Source organism: Amblyomma americanum, chromosome 5 (assembly GCF_052857255.1).
Source record: "Amblyomma americanum isolate KBUSLIRL-KWMA chromosome 5, ASM5285725v1, whole genome shotgun sequence".
In the NCBI taxonomy this organism is placed as follows: domain Eukaryota; kingdom Metazoa; phylum Arthropoda; class Arachnida; order Ixodida; family Ixodidae; genus Amblyomma; species Amblyomma americanum.
In genome coordinates this window covers 200101346-200128464 of record NC_135501.1, presented here as the reverse complement: position 1 = coordinate 200128464, position 27119 = coordinate 200101346, and the positions used below count along the sequence as shown (strand labels likewise).

Sequence of the window (27119 nt, the reverse complement as noted above, 5' to 3'; positions counted from 1 at the left end):
CGACATGGCTCGAACAGGCTACTATTTTTTACAGAAAGAGGCCGCGGCGATCGCATTTTCCGTCACACTACGGACAGTTATCACCTGTGGTGCGTGCTGCAGACACGGTAATCCGGCGAAGTGTGCGTGCGCGGTGGGCCACCCAAACCGCCCAGGCCCAAAGCGGCCGAAGCCACTCGTCCGCGGCGTGAGATCGCTTCGCCGCGTGGGCGTGGGCTTGATGGACGAGTCAGCCTCTCCCGAGGGTGGCTTGCCGGCGAAGTACCAGAAGCTGGCCTACGAATACTCCAAGGTAGTGTCGTGGGTCCAGCCCACCACCCCTCTTCGCGCTGTTGTCAAAACAAGTGTCGCGTGAGCGGGTGTGCGCGCCGGTTGTGCGATGACGCTCGCGTCAGTTGAGCTCGTTTCCTGCTTTAGCGTTACACAACCATCTGACGTCCTTGTGTCGCGTTGAACGGTGTGCTAACGCATCTTGTGGCGTCGCCTTGGCAATGAATTAGGGGGTGGAGATTGCGGTCTGGCTGTCGGCGTTGTGTAATGATCAGACTAAGCGAGCGAAGGTTTCCTTAATAAAAAAAAGGCGCTAAATGCTTGCGCAAGCAGCTATGTTTCCCTCTTAACAATACAGCTTTCTGAAGTCTTCTGTGCGAACATGTGTTCTACATCGCGCTCATCGAGCAGCCTGGGTGAGCTCGACGCGGTTGAGGAAAAAGAATTAGCTGCCGTTACAAACAGCCAACAGATTTATCGGCAGATGATATCGCTGTACGCCGACTGCTCGCTCCAACTCGCAGCTCGTGTTTTCGATCACTCCCTTATCGTGTTTCGCAATTGTTCCGTGACAGCTACGGGCGCAAGCTCAAGTTCTCAAGAAAGCTGTGGCGGATGAGCAGGCCAAGAGCGCCGAACTGAAGGTGAGGCATTGTGGGAGCTCGTTAAGCTAATTATAACCTGGGAACACGTGCGAGCAGTGTGTGACGCTTCCACCTGCAGGATGCATTGAAAGACAAGGACCAGGGCATGCGCAAGCTGCTGCAAGAAGTCGAAAGCCTGAATTTCTGCAATCAGCAGCTCACTAAACGTGTCAGTTTCCTTCAGGAAGAACTCGAAGAAGATCGCTCTAAAAAGAACAAGGTAAACGGCACACATTTTTAAAAGTCAACAGCATTATGTCAGTGCAATCTCGTTAGTTCGAAACTCGCTTAATTCGAACTTCCAGTTTATTCGAACTGACGTGTTGGTCCTACCAACATCACATGCGTTAAAAAGGGTCCTCCTAATTTTAACTAATTTTTTGCCCCCCCCCCCCCCTCCCTCTGAGTTATAAGTTAAAATGATCATACAACTGTACTGAACAAGCTTAATGCATGCACTAACTTTATTAAATGTCCCTGCACTACTAGACAGGTTTTGAAGAATCCCAGGCAGTATAAATTAATTCGGTGACCTCCACTATTGCATCCCTCATAGTGTGTGTGTCGCTTCAGGACATTAAAGCCCACAATTTACAATTTATCTAGTTGTCAAAGTGGAGTGTACAGCAGGGATCTGCAGCAGCAGTCTAGATGTAATGGCTGTTTAACAAACACTTAGTTGACATGTTTACATGCTTCCTGGAAGCAGGAAATTAATGAATTGATATGCAACACGCTTTTGATGCTCGAGGTTGCTGCAGTTTGTGGCCTTTAGTGCTTGCAAGTGCATTCGCTTATTTCTTTTCGCATAACTTGCTGCAGGAGAGACTTTCAGCTCGGTGCCTCATAGGTAAACCTGTCAGACGATGATGCTTTGCAGTATTGGTCACTTTCTAAATAGCTTTGTACTTGACCTGGTCACAGACTGAAAATAATATCTAATTATTTTTGTGTTGAAGAAAGTTTAGACTGTTCTATGTTAGCTAAACAAATGTTTAGGTCTGTCTTTTGAAGAAGTTCAGTTGAACTATGTGAAATATCACAAACATAAGATGTGTATTGTCATGTAACATTTCTGATAGCATTGAACTGTGCTCATTTCCAGAGTGATGTGAACATTTTCTGATATTCACATTCGGACATCAAGCTTATGTGCTGTCTACGTTGAATAACTTTCCAACACAAGCCTCTCTGCTGTATTGAGCTGCAGTATTCTTGGAGTGAAACACGTGTTCATAATCTTTCTTGATCTACTTTGCCTTTCAGCTCCATCCAAATAATTCTTTTGTCAACCATTGCACGGACTTCGTGTCAGCATGCGTCAAGTGTTTCGTAATTAATCGGGAGCTTTTTTTTTGTGTGTTTAGAAAAAGCACCATGCAGCGGCCACAGCATCTCCAATGCACCAGGGAATTATCGACGCCGAATTGCAGAGTCGCATTGAAGAAAACGAAAAGCTGCATTTGCAGGTACCGGATGTCTTTTGGTTTTGCATTGCTCCGTTGCACTGACACAGGATCTTCATAATTTTTATGTTGTATTGGGTGAAGCTGCACATAAGTAACACACGATATAAGTAATATACCTGGTGTTGCAAATAAGCAAAACATTTGATTTCACTATGACAGGAATGCTTAGTTTTCCTCTGTGTATTTTTAGCTCTGCTTGGCACAGCATTCATTTGCATTTGCTGTTTTCATGTTCTGTTCCTTGTGGGGGCTGTATAACTGCATTGCTGGAAATATTTAAAGTTACAAGGAGAGCATTAGCTCTCTGGGAGATGAGTTTCTGGCATTGCATTGGCAGTCGTAGCCCAGGCGACCGCACTCGCGACCGAACAAATTTTCTTTTGTAGCGAAAGCTACACTGGCCACGAACTTGCGATTTCGCTGTGGCGGTGCACCGAGGAGGCACAGAGACAGACCTTGAGCCGTTGCCTAGCAACCGCAGCAGCTGGGCGGACGATGGATGGATGGATGGATGGATACGGCTGAACCCTTTACATCGGGCGGTGGACACCGCGTGCTCGCAGCGCCATCTGGCATGACGTCACACCAACGTATTCGGTGGCGGCATCTATGGGAGCCACTGAAACCCCCATACACTCACTGAATAAAAAAAAAAACGTGTGTCGAGGCTGGGAATCGAACCAGGGCATTTGGCGTTAGAGGCGGAGACGCTACCACTCCGCCATGACGGCTCAAGGTTTAATCATAAATAAAGGCGCATCTAGTGAATGCACGGGTTTCATATATTAACTCTTCCGATCCAGAAATCGCCGCGCTTTCTCCACGTATATCCTGGCCTAAGAGAGGTAGGCCGTCGGCAATTTTTTTCTTTTTACTCTGCCAAAATGTGCTATGACTTGGCCGCGAAGCATGAGTGCATGCGCTTTGCCATTGTCAAAAGGATGAATGGTCAGAAGTGGCTTGACAGTCTAGTTGCTATCCCATCATGGGAATTTTAGCTTCTTTTAAGGCACTTTGTACACAATTGTGCACATAGTGAACTTGTAGCTCTGAGTGTGCTTTAGTTAGCACTGATTTCTTCATTTAAGGCATATTTAGCATCTTTCATCCTGTAAATAAGTTTTTTTTTTATGCCAGCTAACAAAAACAGCAAAAATATTTCATATAACAGTGAACTTGGTAGCATATCTTCCACCTTTTTCTTGCTGTCAGATTTTGCCACCATTACTAATGTCCATTTTGTTTCTGGATTTCTGGCATCATGTGTGCCTTTGAAACTCAAAATGATTCCAAAATCCGTAGGGTGTTGATTTCAGAAATCCTGGTGCTTTTACTATTACAATTTCCAAATATTTTGTATGTGGGTGTAAAAAAATTGTAAACTAACGGTTTGGCTTTCTCAAAGCCTGAATACATGCTTTGAAACGAAATTGTAAATCATGTCTGAAATGGTTAAGATAGAATGCGACTTCATCCTGACCATCGACATGCAGCTGCATGCTGCGTTTCGACTAATGCATTTTTGTTGGTAGGCATAAGTAACTCTGCACACAAGGTAGATTAGGTAAGATGCCTGTTCAGACCATCTCTGAGAGGGTTTTATCTTGCAAGGGGCTTGTCTTGCTAGGAAATCTGCCCATATGCCATGGCGGATATATACCTAACTTGTGCCCAGGACACTGCAGTTTCTGACCCACTGTTCTATTTTGTTACTTTTATACTTTACAGAGACTGACTTCCACTCCCCAAATAAAACAGTAGCTTGAAGGAGCACTTTGTGTTACATACTCATATGTATTTTGTATCAGTTGTCATTTTGCATAAGGTGGTAATTATATTCCCCTATTAGCCAGTCTCTGTACTGTAAGCACAGGCTCATTCTGTAAGGTTTGCAAGGGTGTGTGCGCGCAGACACGTCTTCTGAGATGTGGCCATAAACTTGCCCCCTGCTTTTCCTTGACTCTCCCAGGTGTCAACTGCCGAGTTGGAGCACAAGCAGACAGTGCAGAAGCTGGAATCTGAGCTGGAGGAGCTCCGTCAGGCGCTTGCCACTCACGAGGACCAGCTCAATGAGGCGGTCAACAAGCGGGAGGAACAGATTGGCCGGCTTGCGCAGGAGCGGGCTAAACTCGAGGTGGGCCCCGCTCTCCCTTCAAATTTTTTGTTTATTTTCTGATACTGGATTTTTGTAATTAGGCTTGCACTCAGACTGGTTGATAGTTCGCGGAGAAGGTACACAATGATTGCTTTTGTTGGGTGGGGCGAAGCAATTATACGTTGGCCTGTTGGTTGACCAACATGAACCGTGTAGGTATAGTGGTAATAGGAGACAGTAATTTCAGGTATATGAACTCTTATGGTTCATATACACAAGATAACCATCTCATCATACTGTCATAATACGAGATCATTGTGAGATTATTATCATCATAATCTCATACATTGTTATAAATGAAATAGAATGGGGAGAAAAACGGTTTTAATACTTTTTGAAGGAATTGTGCTGCTGTGCTTGACACTGCAGTGTTCGTTTACTTTGTGGTAGCAGGACTGGACTGAATGACTCGGGCATTGTTAAAGGCATCTATCATACTGCATTTTCTTCTTGACATGTGATTTCATTTATGACTTATGACTTCATTGAAAGGCAGCTCCAGGCGTTTTTTGAACATTTTGAGCTGATAGTTTTATCATATTCTTTAGAGTTCCCACACTTGACCACAACTGAAACTTGCTTCGTGGCCAGAGAGTGTTTCACGTAAGCCAGCAACGAAGTCACTAACCTTACTTGAAAAAACATTTGTATGTTTGTTGAACGGCTGAAGTAGTGATTCAAACAGATTAACCCTTTAACAAAATGTCTGAGGCGACAAGCTTCAAAATTTGGTTAGGGAAGCGGGTAGTCGGTATTAACATACTGGCCATGTTTGTGACGACAAAAATGCAGTGTTGCCTATAGAAGTCATCCGAACTGAGGCTATAGAAACAAGAAACTTTAAAATCGATTTGCGCAGGAATGAGATGTCTCATGGCTGCGTAACTTTGTGGAAGTAACCATGAATGAGAGAAAAATGTACAGTATAAGTTTCTTTAAAATATGATAACCTCGAGAAAAACCCTCAGCCTGGCCTTTCAGGTAGGATTTATTTTACTGAGAATTTCTTTGCTGCCTTGCTTGATTATATTATATTTGTTGTATGATTGAACTTCTTGACCTTTATTCTCTTCATTTTAAATGACTTTGGACTTTGCGTTTCCTTTAAAGGACACTGAGGACGAACTGAAGTTCGCCTGTATCAGTTGACTACGACAATCTAACGACAAAGGCACCAGTCTAACCGAAAATCGAGCTTTTGTAACCTAGAAAAAACCAAAAAGGAAATACAAATGTCTCCATCAGTAGCCAATTTCGTAACTGCAGTAGATTACATTTTTCTTCGATTATAGTAAAGATTTTTTTTTTTTGAAAAAAACTGTTTTAGTAAAGACCGTCTGGCCAAGGCTACATACTTCCCGCGAAATGATGCCAATGCAGCACGCATGAGGCCAACATTTGGAGGCAAAAACGGTGAAACGGTGCTTCATTTTTTTTTTTAAGATTGCTTTCCTTCACAGCTTCTGAGCTTGGTGGAGAAGCTAACATCTGGAAGCCCTTGGGGCCGGGAGGCAAAACGCTGTGCGCCTACGGAAAAAAAAAAAGCAAAGCTGGCTATGAACGCACAAAGAAGGCTGCGCAGGTCACTGAGGAAGGAAAGACATTGCATATGCAATTAGGTGTAGGGAAGGGGAGAAAAGGGCGAATATTCACAGCATAGCAGCACGAAGCACACGGAAGCGGCGGCAAAAAGCGGAGGTGCTGCCGCACTGCGTGACTGGTTTTGCCGCGCTTGGCTGCCCCACGCATTTCTCAACGTATTGCCTTTTAAATTGGGCTGATGCTGCAGCAGACAACGCCATGTTCTCACACAGCTTTGGTTTTCATATGGAATGAAATTGGTGTTATATTCTTAGCTGCATTGTATCAGTGCAAATGTAGTACTTCCACAAGGCTAAACAAAACCGAAAACATGAAATGTGATAACCGAAAATAATTATCACACAAAGGGTGATAAAAGCAGGGCGGAAGGCATTACTGAGTGTTCATTTTATTAGCCAGCACTGTGGGTTCAGTAAGTAGCCAATTAATTACCAGAGAGCATCCCCATAGCCATGCCATCACAATAGCTAATATAGCAAAGACCCTGATAGAGTAGATTTTTGCTGGTCCGAGTCACTTTAATATATATAGGGGTTCTACTGTAATGTTGCAGTTGTCCTCGGTGTCCCTTTAAGGTAGTAATCTGGTGGTGCATAAGATTTTTTGCTTGTTATAACCATAAAATACTTTTCTCATTGTCATCACTGTGTTTCAGGGCACATCACAAGTTGGCGATGGTAAGCGTCTTATGAAGTGTGCTCATTATTTTTTATTTTTTTCAATCTGTACAGTTGAAACTAAAGTCATGTGAAAAGGAGCTGAAGGAGGTATCTATGAAAAATGAACAAAGGTGAGACTGCTTCATGCTCACAAGATCTTCAGAAATGTAAATGCAAAACATCGCCTTCATTCACTTCCAGTGAAACACAGCTGGCCGAGGTGACAGAAAGCCTGGGAAGCAGACTAGAAGAAGCAAAGACTATTATTGAGCAGAACGTTCATTTCAGAGATGCAGGTAAGGGAAATGTAGAGACAGACTTTGCACCTATTGTTAAGCATTTTGGAAAAGACACTGGTGTACAGTCACAAAGAATATCAACCATGCTTCGGCAGTCAATCTTCTGATGCCTTACCTAGCAAAAATTGATAACTTACTTTTGTGCTTGCACATAAAGGCAGCCAACGTTTCTATTTTTGCCATGCAACACAAGCGATGGATATGACTGCCGAAGCATGAACCAAATTATTCTGTCCATAATTTGTCTGCTTCTTGTGCCCATTATATTTTTCTGAGGTTGTTCTGCCAGTTGAACATGTCCCACTGTACATAGTCCTCATAGTCATGAAATATTGACTTCTTCTCTCAAGTTAGCATTTCAGAGCATTTAACAGTACTTGATGCTGGGCTAGTTTTTGGAGGCTAGAGTGCAACATTCTAGAGAAAAATTAAAAATGACACAGATGGGATGCACCCGCCACGGTGGCTCAGTGGTTAGGGCGCTCGGCTACTGATCCGGAGTTCCCGGGTTCGAACCCGACCGCGGCGGCTGCGTTTTTATGGAGGCAAAACGCTAAGGCGCCCGTGTGCTGTGCGATGTCAGTGCACGTTAAAGATCCCCAGGTGGTCGAAATTATTCCGGAGCCCTCCACTACGGCACCTCTTTCTTGTTTCACTCCCTCCTTTATCCCTTCCCTTACAGTGTGTCCAAGGATATATGAGACAGATACTGCGCCATTTCCTTTCCCCAAAAACCAACCAAAACCAATACAATGGGATGCACACTTCAATGTGATAAAGACTGAACAGGCACTGTTTAGCAGCTATCAACAGCATAGCACTCCCCTAGCATTTCTTTTCTTTGTGTTTCTTTTCACTGCGTTAGCAGTATGAGTATCATTACCCCAAAACAGTTGCACGTGAAGCCCCAGCAACTGAAGCCTCCACCTGCCACTGACTCCCTTCGAAATGTACAACCACTACTGCTAACGTATATTTGTCACATAACATGGTATGATTGCTCACCAGCTTTTTTGTGTGCTGACACGTTTCAGAGCACCGAAATTTCGGAACCTTTGGCAGTTTTCGAGGAGATTCTGGGCTGGTTGGTTTTCTAGCTTGAATGTTCACTGTACGAGCAACATGGATAGAAGAAAGAGAAAGCGTGAACAAACTCGGCGCTGTGTTTGTTCATCCTTCGCCTTTCCTATGTCCGTGTACGTGCAGCGACTCTTTAACGTGTTGTCGCTCTTCCAAGTTTCTTCTCGCTTGCTGTGCTGTTTTCTAGTTTTCTTTTCCAACGTGCTGTTCCTCTGTGCCACTGACATTTCTGATGTGCCGCCATTGGCTGACAGGGGATGGGCGTGCTGTTGACTTGGACGTGCCTGTGACGCGGCAGTCCCACGAGAATGGCGTGCGTGCGTTGCTCTGGCAGCTGGCCGAGTTGGTGCCCGAGGTGAGCCAGGCGCTGTCCACTCTTCACACCTACGCCGAGCAGCGTGTGCGCCTGCTCCTCTGTGGCGCCATCTGTGGGCTGGACCCACAGTTGGCGCAGGGACCACTGCAGGTGGTGAGTTCTTCTGTTCTCACTTCTACTTCTACCACCTTCGTTTTTACTTCTCCCAGCTGAGTCGTTCTGCACCCTCTCCTGATTATCCTCCCTACGCTTTACTTCTTTGGCCTTGTACTCCTTTCTGTCCAGTTTATTGTACTGCTGTGGAAACTGTCATGTGTACTGAATCGCTGGAAAGTGCTCAGTAAAGTGCAGTTATTTGTGTTGACTTAGCTGATATATTGTGCATGTGCTGTTTTCATGCAGTTAATAAGATGTAAAACGAATGTTAAATACATTGTGTGCAATTCAGCATTTTGTTATAGGTATGTCCTGTAGTTTTATGAAGAAGAGTGCATTTTTCTGATATCTCTGGAGGAGTGGGTGGAGGGGGGGGTGGGGGGGGGTTGCTGCAATTTCAAGATCCAAGCTGTTGTGCCTTCCTAGTTGCATCTCTGTGTTCTTGAAGGAAACTCCTGCTTGACAAGGAAAAAAGCGCAATGAATATTTCAACCCTTCGTGTTTTCTCTTGCAGTTTGCCCAGCATCTTCATGGCAATGTAGCATACCTGCAGCCCATTGAGGAAGCTTACCAGTCATATTTTGACTCTGTTTGCCAACGGGAGCTTTACATTTTGGTGAGTGTACTCTACCTGCATTCAGATGATGCTTATCAAATAAGTGCAAGCTTAAACTATTGTCCACAACTAGAAATGTGTGTAGTTTATAAAGGGTGCTAGGGAAATGGGTAACCTAAAGAAATTACTTTAAGCTGCTACATGTTTGAGAGGCTTCATTGTCTAGTGGCATGTCTATTCATGAAATATTGGGAAAACTAGGCAACGCCGCCGGAGTGGTTCAGTGTTTTAGGCACTCTGCTGCTGACCAGAAAGACATGGCTTTGATCCCGGCCACGGCAGTCAAATTTCGATGGGGGTGAAATTCTAAAGGCCCTTGCACTGTGTGATGTCAGTGTGCATTAAAGAACCCTAGGCACTCGAAATTTCCGGAGCCCTTCACTACAGCGTCTCTCGTAGCCTCAGCCACTTTGGGACGTTAAATTCCCATAAACCATAAAATTAGGCAATGATGGCAGAAATTTTTTGTTTGTTTGTTTGCATAGGTGTTCTTTTGCTTTATCCTTCATCCTTCATCTGTGTTTGAGAAGCTCTAATTTTTGCAGCAGTGTTTCACTCTCACTTCTTGCTAGAGCCCCGACTAATAATTGTGTAAAAAAATTTTCAGGATGGTGGACCAGCAATTTCCTCCTTGTCTGCTGCACTCTCAAGATATGTAGGTTACCTAAACAAGCTTTTGCCTTACGTTACTCTCAGGTGAGTACGCCTTACTGCCAATGGTTGATATCTGAGATGTAAACAGTTCAGGAAGCAGCCAAGGAAATGCAAAGTGTAAAAATGATGCCTTCTTCCTTCGTTCGTGACAGTTTAAAAGCTGGTGCGAGCTCTCCAACTTCAGACACCAAGTGCCAGGAACTACGTGCAAAACTCGGACACGTGGTTGGTCGTGTGGTGGTCAAGTTCGACAAGATGAGCCGGTATCTGCTCCTGCTGTCGTCAAAGGGTGAGCATGTGAATGGATTCTAGAGCTGTACTTAAAAGCAAGGATACTTGAAACCATTGTAAATGTGTGTTCATGGAATGGAATCTTTAGTTTTTGTATAAAATACTAAATGCTGTCTCAAGTACCCGAAAGCACCTGAAAGACTGAAACAGTGGGTATATGCCCTTGCTCTGATGTTCACAAAGTAATGCGAGTTTGTGGTGCATCTTTATTCATTAATGTAGTTGGAGATCTGCTGTGTGCTTTCTGCACCAACTGTGATCTAAAATTGTGTGGAAAGAGCGAAAAATATATCTCTCGCATTTAATGTGCAGGTTGTGAGCCCGGCTCCAGAACATGCCACTGTGCGGGGTACCTGGCAGTCATTGGAAAGCTAGTGGGCATCAGCAAGTGCCTTTGGGAGGATTTTGAAGGTGATAACATTATTTGTACATTTCTTGTTGTTTTGCTTCTAGAGGAACACAGCTAAACCACTGTGAAAATGAAAAAAAGTGAGGACACAGCACGAACGTTGGTTACATGCCTGGTCACAAGCTTGAGCCCTATTATGAAGTTTTTTGACGATCTTGATGAGACATTTAAAAGTCGAAAAGAGTGTTATGTCAAAATGTACATTTTTGTAGCGTAAGCTACATTGGCCACGAACTTGCGATTTTGCTGTGGCGTTGCTCCGAGGAGGCACAGAGACAGGCCTTGAGCTGTTGCTTAGCAACCGCCGCAGCTGGGCGTAGCCGCGCGCTCGCCGCGCCATCTGGCATGACGTCACACCGCTTTCTTCGTCGTTGCGCTCGCCTCCGCTCGCTTCGCCAGCTGCGTCGCATGCCTGATGACATGTCGGAGGATTGCAAAGGAGAGCTCGCATGCGCCGCAACCATAGTTGAGGCGGCAATATGGACGCTGACAAGTCTTCTAAGCAGAAGGAGGCCTGGAATCGACATCAGAACGAGATGAAGAGGAAACGAATAGCCCAGGAAACAGGAACAGCGCGCCGAACGACTGGCTAAACACCGTGAATATGCCGCCGCAAGACGGGCGCGTTATGTGTCATCTTTAATGCAACAACAACACAGCTAGACAACCGGACTAACCTGGACTTGCAATCAAGATTAACCAAGGCTAACCAATCTATGCCTTAGCTTTCGCTATGTATATCCTGGCATAGCTGAGCTAAGCCGCTGCCAATTTTCTTTAACATGGTTTTCACAATGCTTTTATCTGGAAGAGAGTGGACCACTGGGAAATAGAACCTACTAACAAAATTCAAATTTTTTTCATCCTTAAATTTTCAATTCTACGTGCACGTTTTCATACCACTGGTCATTCCCCTGTGAAAAATTTACCCTGAATGCTTGCATTATACTGCGATTAGGTCGGTCAATAGCTTTTACCTGAGGATCTAGACAATATCGCTTACATCTTGCTGCAAAAGGGAAGGAATGAAGTGGTTACTGTATTTTCCAGTGTATAAGATGCACCTGTTAATTCGGTAAGTGCTAAAAACATGCAGTTAGGATTGCTTCGTTACAGTGCGACGAAAATAGACTCTTGGAGCTGCTGCCATGCAGAGATAATCCTCGTCTGTGTTCTTCCTGCGGTCTGCATTTTTTGCCAGCTTCATCGACTGGAGCACTCTTGAGGCTTTGCACCTGTCCTGGGGATTTTTTCTACATGCATTGAACTGTCTCCCTGCTGATTGGTTTTCATCCGCCAGCACCTATCCAACAGCATGCAACTTGAATTTTGCATCGTAGATCCTTTAACTCGCAAGCAGCATCATGTTGAACAAGAATAATGCGCGATGTGTGCAAAGCCAAACGAAACTGACGCCGGCAGAACTGATGCCAAAATCAAAAGATGGCTGGACTGGATGCCACTCCAGCTGTGGCGAGAATAAGTGATTTTACATATGAGATAGCAGTTTAAAAATAACTCGATTTTTTTCTCTTTTACGTATCAATTTTATTTTCAAACATAGTTAACAGACACAGCAGAAGATGACATGAAATGGCGCACCATTTTTGGCTGTTTATGTTTGCACCATTGTGTATGATGCACCAACGAAAAATTTTGAAAAAAAAAAACGTCTTGTATTGAAAAGTGCGGTTAATTCACCGCTTACTTAATTGCAGGAATGCGGCAGCACATCTTGGAGCTAAATGGTGGCAGAGGGGTTATTGCCTTCCACTAAGTGTTCTGCAGGAAGACTCTACCTGTTGTTTTCTCCTTGAGTCTTTACGAAACTCTCAAAGACTTGTTATTGGACTTGCATTATGCTGCTTACCCAACTCGTATCGGCTGTCTCCGCAGATGTCAAGAGGCAGCTGAGTTCCCTTATGCTGCTCGAGCACGAGTTGCCGACAGTGTCATCAGAAGCAAAAACAACAGATGACTGCCTCGTCAGCAGCCTTGCGTCTGTTTCAAACAGCTGCAAGAAGGTGAGCACAAGGTGACTGGGGTGGCTGTTCGGGCAAGTTTGTTAGCCATGACGAAACTTGTGGCGCTTGAAAGACACGGACAGGTGGTGCAAGTGGATACGAATAGCACGCATACTGTCTACTTCGTTTATGTCCATGTCTGTCAAGCATTACAAGTTTTGGCAAGGCAACACCTAGCTTCTGGCCCTTTCTCTGTTTCTTTACTTGAAATGGGAGCTCCTTAAAGAGGGATGCAGGTCTTGAGATCGCAAAAAAAAATCACGATAAAGTCGATTTTTGCAAAAAGTTTCCTTGTATAGTAAATGTACTTTGAACTATATCTCTGCAAAATATCCATGCTCAAGGCCAAAGTACGAAAAAAAATTAATAGCTATGGAGTCACATGGCTTAAGAATGAAGGCAGAGCTTTGAATTGATGTTCCACTTCATGCGATCGCAATTCCGAAACCACTCTCCTATCTCTGCCATTTTGTACCATTTGCAAGCTCATATTGTGCCTTTTTATTTAACACCTCTCGAGACAGCATCACTTCAGTGCAGCCAAAGCTACAGGCGTTTTTCCTGTGTGATAGTATCTGCCTCACGGGCTTTTATTTCTGGTTTGCTTCGGACAATTGAAATGAACTTGGTATCAGGTTATCCGGTAGGGATAGAGCTGTGTGGTGATGTTATTTTCACTGGCGTTTACATTATGCAATAAATTGAATTAGTTGCTTTCCTGAATTGACAGCCAACCCATTTTGTATGTTGTATTCATAGATTTTTTTCACCACTGTATTTTCACTGAGGCAAGTGGAAAAGCATCACTGAGCAAACTGCATCTTTGGCGACTCAGTTCTATAAATATAAATATTTCAATTAATTTATGAATATTTTTTGGCTACTGGCTTGTAACGAGGAGACCAATTAAAATCACAAAGCAATTGTGCTATTCAAGCCCTATTTTCATAATTGAGGTCTACATTAAAAAAAAAAATGGCCTGGCTTAGCTTATGGTTAAGCCTAGGATGCAAAGCATACGTCGCTTGGCAAGCCGTACTTCTCGTTCTTCTCCCGTTTCCGTGGCTCTTTGTAACTTGCGCTTTGCGGTCTGGCGAGCCGCCCTCTCCCTGGCCGACATCTCGCTGCTCAACTGACTCAACGAGTGCGTCGCCTTTTATACAATTGCGCGATGTCAGTATCTCCTAGCGGTAGGAGCGGGAGTTAGGCCGCCGGCGGAGGCTGCGCGTGCGCAAGCGAGCGCACGAGTTGAGCCCCAGCTTTCACAGCTGTTGTGACGTCATATCACGTGGTGCGCCGATGTAGGTCAAGTGGTAGCTACGCGGCCGCGCGCGGCGCAGCAAGGAAGAGCTTGGTTGTGCGGCTAGTATGCTTCGCATAAAAAACACCTACAGATCTGTGTAGGACCTGTAACAGGTGTGGAGGAATGCTGTAAGATATATCACAACCAGTCTGCTTTTTTCTTTTTTAGCATCGGTCAGCACTATAAGGCACCCATGGCAAAGTATTTTATGCACACACTGATGTTTCAGTAACTACATTGACTGGCACTTTCTTTTTCCTTCTTCTTTTTGTGTGTGTGTGGATTGACGCAGCTGTCCCGAGCATTGGAAAACCACAGCAAGGTGCTGTTTGCTGGGGAGGCCTACCAGTGCAGGGGCCTTGCCAGAGCGAAGACCCTCTGCACATCCCACTTGGGACCTCATGTGGCACTGCTCAGGCAGAGGGGTACATCCTACCTCAAAACCTGCCAGCTGGTCAGTATGCTCCTGAGCACATCAAGCCGTCGTTAGTTCTTCTTGTCTCTCATTGCCCCTATAAATGTCTCCCATCTCCGGTAGAGTTAATTAGGCGGAAGCTAGGCTGTGGCCCACACACCAGTCTTTTTGCTTCTTCGTTAGTCATCTTAAAGTACTTTGAGTGGTCACATTCTGCTGGTTGTGAGAGAAATGAAAAACTTGCAAGCCAGCTTATTCAGTATCTGAGATGACTTTGAGGGACCCACAAAATTCAAGGCTTCATGTATCAATTGAACTTTATTTCCGTATTCGACTTGATAGTTTTATGTTCATGATATTTGAATGTTTGCTTACTCAGGCATGTTTATCCAAGCATAGAACGGATTTCATGCCCGACTATAAGACTTTTTTTTTTTTTGTGGAGCTCTCCGTGCCTGCATTACATCCAGTTTCACTTTTGAGACTCATCTGTAGAAGGTGACCTTCACTTTTCCATCAGGGCATAACCTACTGAAATTTCTGCATGTTTAGTCAAGTGCTCATGTTTTGTCACTTTGCTGTTAATATCCTGATGAAGAAGGAATGGTAATAACCTTCCCTCATGTTTAACTTTTACAAAGCCGTCCTTGCTCGGCACGCGCACACAGCTATTAAGGCCATCAGCACCGCTGGGTAATGAAGATTAAATGCCCGTGTTGTGCCTTCTTGTTCTCTGCCTTCGTTTTTTTGTGCAGTTAAACAAGAATCCCTACCAACCCGCCCAGTTGTCCGTTCTTATTAACCTTCCCTATTGGTTGTTTAGCTGCATGCAGTTAGACTGAACACTCTTTTGTTTACTTCAAGTGTAAATACCTGTTATGCGTGCTAAAGACTATAGTACTTAAGCTTTGTTGGTGGTTTTCTCTTTTCTTTCTTTTTTATGCTGACAGTACACGAAGAACCCTGATTCTGTACCATATAAAATTGCAATTGAGAATTCTGGAGCTCTTCAGAGTCACGCTGAGAACAAGGAGTCATTCGCTCAGCAGGTACTGTGCCCTTGTCAAGATTGCAATTGTTTTAAGAATTGAGTTTTGCTGTATATTAACAAAGACTTTCTAATACAGTAGAATCACGGCGATACGAATCTCACGGGGTCACGAAAAAATTCACATCATCCGAAATTTTTATCATCCAAACAAACAAAATTCATATGCAGAAGCATAGAAAATGCATGCACGCAGATCTGTTTACGGCCGACAGGATTTATTCACGGCCGTGCGGCCACGGCCACGCTACTTGTGGTGCGCATCGCGCGATTAGCGATCACGATTTTGGCAATGTGTGGACCACTCACTGCTCGCAGTGCGTGCTGCGCGATTAGCGATTGCGATTTCGGTGATGTGAAGGCCGCGCACCACTGTTGCTCGCGGTGCATACCACGCGATTAGCGATTTTGGTGATTGAGGGCCGCACTTGGTGCTCGAGGGTGCGATCGCGGCTCGCGTGTTCGTATCATCCAATGTGGTGCTGAAGAGAGTCCGGAACATCCGGAATTTCGTACGTTTTGCACAATGCACTCCAGCCAGGGAATTTTACGAATTCGTATCATCGCGAAATTCATATCAACCATGTTCGTATCACCGAGATTCTACTGTAGTTCAAACTTTTAGCCTCCCTATGCGTAGTTTAATTCTTGACTACTGTTTTGTACTATCTCTTATGCTTCAATTTTCACCAAGGCAAAATAAAGACAAGTTACAAGCATGGCCTAAGTACTGCAGCGCATGCAGTTATTTTTGTTTCTTTGTAATGCATTGGCATTAGACCCCTCATTAGCGTAGAAAGTGTGCGGTGTGTGAAGCCTTGGGGGTGTGTGAAGCTTTGGGTGTGTGAAGCTTTGGGTGTGTGAAGCCTTGGGTGTGTGAAGCATTGGGATATGCATTAACATTTCCAGTGTTAATGCATGCATTAACATTTCCAGTGTTAATGCATACCCTGAAACATGATCAGTATTGATCGGCTGTCTATTTTTTCTTTCGTTTTGATTTTAGCTGGAAAGCTTGAAGAACAAAGTGAGAAAACTTGAGGAGGTGAGCAGCTTTCGCTGTTAAGGATCTGCTTGAGCATTCCTTGCAGTGCCTAACATTGTGTTCAACCTTTCTGACAATGCGTGGTCTTTTTCTTTTTGTGCATGTGCGTGCTTGTGTGCGTGAATTTAGGAAAAGGAGCATTGGATGCTAGAATGGCAACTAATGCAAGCCAAGTATGAAAGACAGGCCAAGGTAAGATGCCTGAATTTTTATCTCTGTGAATATGGACGAGGCTAGATTGGTTAAAAGGATTAGCAGTTTTGTACGAAAGTTTTGGCTTAACAATTTTTCAGATCGTCACTTACCCAAATGTGAAACGCATCCCCGACTGTAAGCATTGCTTTTTCATAAGAACAAATCTAAAAATATGTATAGAGATGTTCTGAAATTGCATCTTTGCTACCTGAGTGTAAAGCTTTCATACTTGTGGAATTCATGAGTGACAAAGTACTCAAACTTCTATTGAGAAAAGTTGGGGGTCTTTGCTCAGTGTAGTCAGTTCCTGATGGCGGTCAGGGACTTGTGCATTGTGTACTCGCATGTTCACAATGAATTCGAGATTTTTTATTGAAGCCCTATTCAGGCTCCTCGCGGAGTTTTTATTGAACATGACATAATACTTTTTGTGGACTACTGCAGAGTTTGATTTCAGTCAAGGGAGTAATTGCACATTTGCACCTGCCTGAGCATAGCCCGAGCCAGAAAAAAAAAATTTTTTTCAACTACAAAGTTTGAGAAAACTGAAAGCTTTTCTTTGTACCTGTGTGGCTGTGCTCGGGAGAATGCTGTTGACTAACTGCACTCTTGATTGAAATTCAATGCACCTGGGGGGTTCTTCTAAAGCACATTGGACTAATAACGTTTCGATTTCACTTGCCGTATTTTGAGAACGCCGCGACAAAACATACTAGAGTGGTGCTAAGCAGATAAATTACGATTGGGTGCTGCATGGGTGCTTGAGAGGGAACATAACAAGCAAGTCAATGAGCATTGCAAACAGTAAACACAAAGAAATGTCTAAAATAGCTCCGAAGTACCTTAAGTGTTTTACTTGATGCTCACGCATCAGTGCTGCTATTAACTAATGTCAGTGCCGGTAACAGTCACTTGTTGCAACTTTTGTGGCATGTGTAGTTGTATAATGTTTCATTCTTTAACCATCTCTGCAATATTGTGCACTTGTTTAGCTTTTTATTTTTACATTTTTGAATTAGTTGCAAAGGTTTGCCTTTGTGAACAGTCGCAAATTCTTAATTTTCAATACTCATTTTAAGGAACTGAGAATTTAATTTAGTGATTTAAGAACTTGATGGCTAAATAACTAGATACTAATTAAATAACTAAATGATTTGGGACACATTTTTGCCTTTGCAAGCCAGCTTTGCTTCAACAACAGTCTCGCTTTTGAGATACAATTTGAGCCAGGACCTCTGTCACAAATTTTTAACACTGCCACAACAGGGTATTTACTACCCCACTATAAGATTCTACATTTACATGCCTCAAGTATAATTTTTTTTTAACTTGTTTCTGCAGGACATGTTACCAGTGTCTGGGCAGTTGCTGAATCAAGGCGAAGGTTAGTGTCCTTGCTTTGCTGATGGTGCTTGGATTTCGAGAAGTGTGCGATTCATCGGTTAGCAACTGAATACTGACATGTTGCAGGGGACGGCCATGATGGCCGGGTGATAGCGGAGCACTTCAAAGCGCGCATGAAGGAGATGATTCGGCAGAACCAGCTTGCTGACAGCAAAGCAGTCTACTACTACTCCGAGGTGAGCGGTCCGACTCATTTGATTGCAGCGACTAGTGCGATCAGAGAAACAGATAGCTAGTAGAAGCCAGTAGCATGCATCAAGTGTGGAGCCTGGGGCAGTCTGGAGCTATGTTGATTTCATTTCAAGGCTGGCAAGCTTGCGTCTGATGCATCTGGAAGCTATTCTCATCTTGCAAACAAAAATTCAAATTCCTGGCTTCTGAAAAACACCCGCCGCGCGAGCGGTGGCTCAGTGGTTAGGGCGCTCGGCCACTGATCCGGAGCTCCCGTGTTCAAACCCGACCGCGGCGGCCGCGTTTCGATGGAGACGAAACGCTAAGGCACCCGTGTGCTGTGCGATGTGAGTGCACATTAAATATCCCCAGGTGGTGGAAATAATTCCGGAGCTCCCCACTACAGCACCTCTTTCTTCCTTTCGTCTTTCACTACCGTCTTTCATTCCTTCCCTTATGGTATCAGCAGATATGTGAGACAGATACTGCGCCATTTCCTTTCCCCAAAAAAACAATTTTCCTTTCTTTTTTTTCTGAAAAACAAAATATTGCAATTCATGTATCCCAGAGTTGAAGTTTCGTGAGTTGGCAAATCATTGTGATTAGAAAGCACTACACAAAGAGCCATAAACATTGCTTTAAAAAAAAAAAACGCAGTTCTGCATTTGTGCACAATGTGTTCCTTCTACCTGGCCACGTACGTCACTGTGCTGCGAAAGGCAGATGCCAGCCTTTCAAAGGGAAGAGCTGTTTGATGGGTACAGGTTGCTGCGATATAAAAGGGAACAGTCGGTTTACGCAAACAAATTACAACAAGTAGGTGTTTTAAAGCTGTTCCACTGAATGGATGTCGATAGTCTGACGGTCCTTGGAGTGGTCACATGACCCCCTTTACCCCCCCAACCCCCACCCCCCACTCCTTTTATAATCATACCTGTGTCTTCTTCTTTCAGTGCAAGGCCTTGCAGAAGAGGCTGCACTTGGCAGAACAGCACAGGGTTGAACTTGAGAACCAGCTTCAAGACACACAGCTGACACTACAGCAGCTCAGGGTAAACGATCGGTGCCCTCTGGGTGTTGCAGAGGAGTGCCTGAGTGTATGAGAGCGCTGTTGACATGCCTGGCACATCGGGGGTTGTACTGATGTACTGACAGTTCAGGGCCCCGAGGCTACAAATGAAGCTCATTTTGACTTTGAGTGGTGATTTGCCAGTTACTCTAAGATTGGCTGAACAGAACTCAAGTTCCAGCTTTCAACAAGTCTGCTGTTCATCATTGTAGTTTATTTTATGTGGCTAGTTGGCAGCAGCAGTGTGTAATGCTTGTCAAGTTAACTTGTGGCAATGCTTTTACTCTGTATGATCCTTTCCCATTAGGGTTATAAGGGCCTCAGGGTGTAGGCATGAATTAGCAACAAGTTTTGCAGGTTTTTGCTGATTGTTGGTTTAGTTGCACGGCAAAAATTTCAATGAATCAGATGTAATTATTTCTATGGAGTCCTGCGGGGCCTGTTTTTGTTTGCCCCTGATTATGAATGTATGACAGAGCCATGTTCAAGGGCAGTGTATCATGCTTGTTTATTGTTTGCCTAGTCTAATAGCTGTCGGTACTCAAGTCAGCAGTGCACTAACAAGCCAAAACCACCATTCTGCAGATTGCATTGCCTTACAGACATTGCAATGCTTTGCAGACACTGCTATGCCTTACAGACATTATGATGCTTTATAGACATTACGATGCCTTACAGACATTCGACACCTTATTGATATTGATATCATGCATTATCATGCTTTACAAACATTACTGGTAGAGAGAGGGTATAAAAGATGGAATTCATGTCAGTATAAAGTAAACAAGGAGCTGGAGGGGAGCCTTAGTTTGCAAGGCAGCGTTTCGACAAAAGGAGTTTTTTTTTGTCTGTCCTGCTTGGAAACAGTACACTGCTCTGCAAACAAGCATTTGCCCCACCATACTTGAATGGATTTCTCACGTTGATAGGACGAGATGCGGTCTACGGCACGCAGTTACGAGGACCAGCTCAGCACCATGAGTGAGCACCTGGCCAGCATGAATGAGAAATTGACCCAACAGAAGGACGAGATTGACGCCCTGCGGCACAGCTCCTCGTCCTCCTCCTCGACCAAGGTGCGGCCACCAGTGCTGCTGCATGCCGAGAGCAACATTTTCAAGTGGTGCTTTGCACACTAGCGCCCAATGCTGCCACTGCCGCAAGGTGCCCACGATCGTGTAACACCCCGTACTCGTCTTGTGGGGAAGTCCGCGTGTTCTGTGCGCTTTCTGTCGTCGGGCATCGCCTATCTGGCTCTCACATGTGAGCGGTCAAAAACATTAAGAAAGCGCAGAGTACTTTTGGCTCTCGCTGTGGGCAGTCTTCGAAATTTGCTCCAAACCAGGCTTCGTATTTTGGTGCAGAGCCAGAAGTTGAAGCTCCAGCCAGAATTGGGGCCAGAACTCATGATGCCCAAGCCAAAACTTGAAGACAAACTTGCTGCATACTTTATCAAAGCTGAGCAGATAGCACGTTTTTTTGCATGAGGCTAGCTTCAAGTAACCATAGGTGAAACTTTGTATGTCCTGCCTGTTGAAATGGCCAAGTTGTGCCGGTAACTTGGTGCAGTCGAATTTTTGAAAAGGAACGACTTCTATGAACATTTTGTGGCATTTGTTGATGCAGTTATAACGTCAGCTAATGCCTGTCATCACTCTGGAAGGAGGAGAGAAAACAATATGCTAGCCCGTAAACAAGTGCAACATGTAAATGGACTAGCCGGCTACTGAGCTGATGGTGGTGATGGACTGAAAATGCTTTTAGTTGCAAGGACTGTATAGGCATTATGCAAGCGCAAGTGTCTAAGACATGTGCTTGTGCAAAATTAAAATTCTAGAAGGCTTTGAAGTTGAAGGCTTTGAAAAAAAGTTGAAGACAGATCTAGAGCGTCATTTTGATTAAATCGCTTGAGTACCTTCCAAGTTTTGTTAGGTTCGGTTCATGTGAGAAACTATGCCTCTGTAAATAGCACGAGTCAGTATTTTCTGTGACAGCTCTTCGCTCTGCCGTAGCAGTGGCAAAGGGCTATTCCTTGCAGTTCATCGTTAGTGGGGTGCATTCTCATGGGTACTAGCTGCATCCTACTGAATGCAAAAAGCATCTTTTCAAAGGGCCCAATATGGCACTTCTCACAGCTGGATAGTTGCAAACATTGCGTCGGCTAAGATGTACTACTTGTTTTGTCGTTGTTCCATAGTGACGTCTTTTGTCGCATGGTCATAATTGTGCATTTTGCAAACTATTGCATCCATTTCAATTAACCATGTCACCATAGTTTGCATGATGCTGATTTTAAACAGTCCTGGCTTGTTTTCTTTCCGTTTTCATTGTCTTGTGTTTACTAGGGTATTGACTTTGAGGCTCATGTTCAAGGTAGTCGGTGCAAGTGATCCTGTATCATCATGTGTGTTTATGTGGTGATTTACAAACAAGCCCACCAGTTTGTTAGAATCTCACCTCATTTTTTATTTGTGCACTTTTTCCTTTCAGTTTGGCAAAAAATTGAAGCCAAAGTGAGGGCAAGGACATTCCTGGGACATGAGAAAAAGCACACACATGGCGTCCCATGTGTTGCTGGGCCAACCACGGAGAAGCGAGAAACGTTGGCTCCGTCACGGTGCTGCGAGGGAAGTGGTGTGGGTGGAGCAGGATTCCACGCACATACACACACCGATGAAGGCGTTTCCTCACTAGGTGGCAGTGCACACACGCAACTTGAAAGAGGACTTTGTCGTCAACGTTAACGAGTTCTAGCAGAAACGATGCCCCGGTTTTATCACACACCGCCCATGTGCCCCCAACCTATTGTAGCCTGCATAATCATGCTGCTCTGCGATTGTGCGCAACCCATACCACTTTGGCCATTCCAGCCTTGTTTTTTTTCTTTCTGGTCATGCAAAGAGCTTGGTGCAATAAATGCTCCTTGTGTCTGTTTCACTGTTGTGTCCTTTTGACGCTAGCGGGAGAAATCTGTAGTACCTTAACATTTTCCAGCTCAAATTAAAACTGTTCAATATAAAATCTATATCCAGAAACTACCATGTGTAAGGGGGAGGGTAATTCTAAAACATCAGAACATTATCTTCGGTTCTTTATAAGTTTTCTTGCATGATTTCAAATAGAACCATTGGGACACGGGAGTGCGAAGTACTTAGGTTTGTGATTTCGTTGCAAATTTAAATATCAATTGCTCTGAAACTTCGCTAATTTTTGCTGGACTAAAGGATGCCAGTTCTTACCAAGAATGTGCATGAATGACATGACACATAGCTTGTACCTCGGTTGTTATTTTCTCATTGCGTGCGGGTCAGTGTTCGGTCCTATGTATAAGTGGAATTCTTAAGTTTGTTGAAGACAAGCAATGGCTATTTTGAGACGTGCCATGTTAGAGGCAGGGCAGCCACGCTGCCAGTATCCAGATTTCCAGCCTCGAGCTCACAGCATCTGCTTATTGTACAGACTAAAAAATTGTTGTGCAAAGATATCAAACATTTAGTCGATGTAAAAGAGTTCGAAGTATTCATGCAGTGAAGGTGTTCCTTTCAGTGGGGGTCCTATTCATGATTTCTGCATTGTTCAGCAGTATCATGCTGCATTCACAATAAGGATTTTTCTGTGATAACCTTTTTGGTTGCACAACATGAACTGTTGGGCGAGTTGGCCAGCTTTTCGGAGGTTGAAAGCTGTATGGCTTTCAACCTTCGGCGCAGTTGCACTACCACTCGATCCTGCATCGTCCTACAATTTCAGTTTGCTTTGCTGGCATGGGCGATATCCTATAGAGGTTGAATTCTATTGTGTCATGCTTTGCCCTTGGGTTGTTGTGCTGCTCTATGTGCGATAAATGCTATTTCTTCATTGGATGAATGACACCTCCACACTTTTGGTGGGCTGCTCATGAAACTTGTTCCTTTCTGTATGAAAAGTGCGTCCGCTGAATATGTGCATCTTCTTTGGAAGAAAAAACGTTTATTGTTACATATAGGCTGCGAAAGAGGCAGCATTTACACGACACAAGCAGTGACAGGTACCTTAAATAGGACTTTGCTGATTATTCTGCAACAGGGCCTCCAGGTCCCAGTGATTCCATTTGGAGTCTATCATTTGCGAAATGGTTTATTAAGTTCAACGTCCCAAAGTGACTCTGGCTATGAGGGACGCCATAGTGAAGGGCTTCGTAAATTTCGACCACCTGGGGCTCTTTAATACGTTGACATCACACAGTACATGGGCCTCTAGATTTTTTGCCTCCATAAAACTTTGACCACCGTGGCCGGGATCGAACCCACGTCTTTCGGGTCAGCAGCCGAGCGCCATAAGCACTGAGCCATCGCGGCGTCTATTTGCAAAATATTTTATTGCTTGTAAATGTGTTTAGCCAAAAGAATTTATTTTGAAGGAGTAATGTGGAGCTTACTTATACCCTTCCACGTGATTAGAAAAAAATGTTTTTCTTTCTTCTAATGGTGCAAAGGAGGACGTGGCACCAGGCGATGCCGACATCAAAGCGTACTGTTTTTATATCCATCTCCTGTATACTAGCATATGTCAGTCAGGTGAAATGCCGCTAAGATATGTAGATGAACTGCTAAATGTCAGAGCTACTGCAGAAACAGCAGGACTTTCTCACTCAATTCAAGACTGGTGGCCCCTGAACTTAGTGATTCAAATTGGAAGGATCACTGGATCTGAAAGAGTTAATTTTGTGGCACTAGGAAAAAGTGTTCCATACAGAAACGAAGCAGATCCAGTGTGTCTTGTTGAGAACATTTGTAAGCATGAAGTGACTTGCAGTCAATAGCTTAGTGCCATCTGGTGCAATGCAAAGCCTTGCAATGGACTGAAAAGCTCCAACTGGTTTTTTCTTTTATAGCAGTTGTCCTGGTTTGCAAATATTGCAGCTAATAAAGAATGCAGGCCTGTCTGTCTCTCTTTACGAGGTATGAGAAAAGTGTAAAACAATTCACTCTCAGTAGTTAAAGGGGCTCCGAATAACGCTGCAGTATGCCTAATATGTTAATGGACGCCGCTTCGCAAATACCCTCCGGCAAAAATTATTTTTGTCCGTTTTGTCCAACCTAAGTTGCCAGTAGTCAAAATTTGAATTTACGCATCTTCGCGCCTTTCTCCTCTCGTCACTTTATGCATGCTGAAATGTCGGCGCTCCTCTGCCGGCTGCCAATGCACGTGGGAGGGGGTGGAGGCGGAGCTTCCGGCCATGGCCATGGTAGTTCGTCAAAAAGAGACGTCGCATAGCCTGCCGCTGCTGACATAACAAGCACTGCATGACGCGTTACGCACGGATTCGGGCAAAAGCTCGGCTCCGCAGGTCGCCGCGAGGCATGGAAGCGCAAATTTTTAAAACTATATTGTAAATCATTGGCTCACTTTTGAGGTCCTGTACACGGCATAAACACTCGGTGGCTTGTACTCTACATAATGCAAGCATATTACAGGCAACCTCAAAAACCCTTTTCAGGGACCCCTTAAGCACCGTGTGGTGCCACTGCAGAGACAACCTTTGGAAAAAAAAAATGAGTGCTGAGGTTGCGGATGTGTAATAATAATACTTCATGTAATAATACTTTAGTCCCCAAAGCAATGTTTTTTGGGTGTATATGCTTAAGAAATGGGGCTATATATTGGGATATTGTGGTTCCCCAAAATCACCTAGACATCGTAAAATAGCTGGAGTGGCATTTGTGTAAGAAACAAACACGGTGAAAAATGTCTTCCTTTGGTTCATGTTGCCCATCTCATAAACATTTTATCAGTAATGTCAGTTATAACATTCCTGCAGGCTAGATACTCTCCTTATTCTTTTAAGAACAGATCCTTAGTACACATATTTTGTATTCTAATAAGTAGGACTAGTAGTGGCCATGACAAATAAATCGAGCAAAGTGATAAATATTAGTTGTGGAATTTAAACTCTAGAAAAGTGTGTGTAAATGCAAGTAAACTTCAGAATATGTGCTTCAAAACATTATCCTCTTCAAGATAATATTTTGCAACTGCTACATTTCAAACTCTGAACTATAATATCATTCATATTATTCTTTCAAAAAGAGCCAATGCTGCTACTGCTTTGTAGTATGCAATGAGTCCACAACTACACTCTATAGGAGTGTGCAAATAGTGCTTTTTCGAAACCAGATTGAATAAGAATAGTTTATCATATACGAGCTAAATATTCCTATGATTATTCACTGCTCGTGCAAATATTTATGCTGAACAGCGAAACATTAGCAGCGGTGCCATAACTCGTGGAGTAAAAGCTGTAGCTGTTAAAAGACTTGACACTGAACCCCACTAGGGGACATGCAACATGGTTAGTATATTAACTCTGTTACCATGATCTCAAAAGCAGGGAAAATTACCTTTTGCTGCTGATAACGACAGAAAGCAATCTTGCACCAAATCTTGGTTGACGAGAGCATGAGCCCTGGCCTCCCATGAGGGCAGGGTTTACTAAACTTCCCTGAACCCTGTCATGTCAGCTAATCTGGAATGCCATATGTATGAGCATCATGAATGCTGCCACACAAATGTACCGCACTGCGGTACAGAACACGCAGGCCAATAGCAGTAGCATGGTATGCAGTGTCGGAGTGGGCCATTTTGAAAACGGCCATTCCAGAAAATTATAGCCTGTTCGGATTTTGTGCCTGTTATTCGTATTGAAGCCACTTGAGGTTGTATTCAATTCGTTTCAAATAATGTGTGACGTCTGTGCACATTAAAGAACTCCAGGTAGTTGAAATTTCCGGAGCGCTTCACTACGGCGTCATTCATAGCCTGGGTTGCTAATTTTGAATGCGCACTTTTGATTTGTTCAGCAAATCAAGGAGAATATTTGCAGTTTGAAAATATGGAATATGAAGCCAAGAAGAATGGTCTATTGGGTGACTTGTCAACATTTTCCAACAAGTTCTTGTCCGTTTTTTTGCACTATTAAAACAGTGCCTGCTGCCATTCATGATCATCATAACACTATTCAGAAAGAACAGTTGTTACTTGAGAGCTGTATAAAATTATATTTAATTTTTAACAGAGTTACCAATAAATGGTACCTTGTAAAAATCGGCACCAAATCACTAATAGTAGTCCCATAGAAATGTGCTGTAGGGGCAGTATGTTCACCTTATTAGAACGAGTAAGGGTTATTCCAACTTACAGTAATTTTGAAGTTGATGCTGCATCGCTCAGCGTATGATGGGGGATTTTTAATACCATTCGATTAAACTATGTGCAGTAAAACATCAACCAAGCAGAACTAATTTTGTCAATACAACACTGGCTATTGAACAAATTTTAATCCTGTCGCAGACAGCCACACAAGTTATTGCTGTCTCCACCGAGCAAAGCATCCACTGTATATTTATTTACTCAAATGTAACATGGAGTCTTTTTAGTGACAACAGAAATTAAATATCGCTCCTTGCATTAAAACTAAGTCAGCAATATTGAATAATAATTTTTTTTTTTCCTGTTACATGCTAGCTAAAATGACTCCCGTGTTGAAGTCAGTGTCATGTTACATTCAGGTAAATACAGTATCTGGTTCCCCAGAGTAATTCAACTCGCATAAATTGTAAATTGTAGGGCTTAAATGACCCAAAGCGACGCATGGGGTGCAAGAGATGCCATAGTAGAGGGCTCGAGTTCAGTTTTGACCACCCGGGAGTCTTAACACGCAATGACATTGCACAGCACATGAGCACTATTTATGATTCACGTGCACCGCTGCGGCTGCTATGGAACGAGGTTCACTTCAAGACTTCACGGCGCTTTTCATGTTGAAGTTGATTGGTTGCTTTATGGG

General features: G+C 43.8%; 1 protein-coding gene across 1 annotated transcript; it reads left to right on the top strand.

Moving 5' to 3' along the window:
- The first annotated feature begins 151 nt into the window (after positions 1–151).
- On the top strand, positions 152–22231 carry LOC144133402 (protein phosphatase 1 regulatory subunit 21). Its single transcript, XM_077666485.1, has 22 exons — positions 152–292; positions 846–914; positions 994–1134; positions 2282–2383; positions 4353–4517; positions 6872–6930; positions 7001–7095; positions 8433–8647; positions 9165–9266; positions 9874–9962; positions 10073–10209; positions 10524–10622; positions 12517–12644; positions 14240–14401; positions 15313–15411; positions 16417–16455; positions 16585–16647; positions 17992–18034; positions 18121–18230; positions 19179–19277; positions 20224–20370; positions 21785–22231. Exons 1-22 carry the CDS (start codon positions 221–223, stop codon positions 21809–21811), a joined length of 2262 nt encoding a protein of 753 aa, XP_077522611.1. The 5' UTR covers positions 152–220; the 3' UTR covers positions 21812–22231.
- The last annotated feature ends 4888 nt before the right edge of the window (positions 22232–27119 follow it).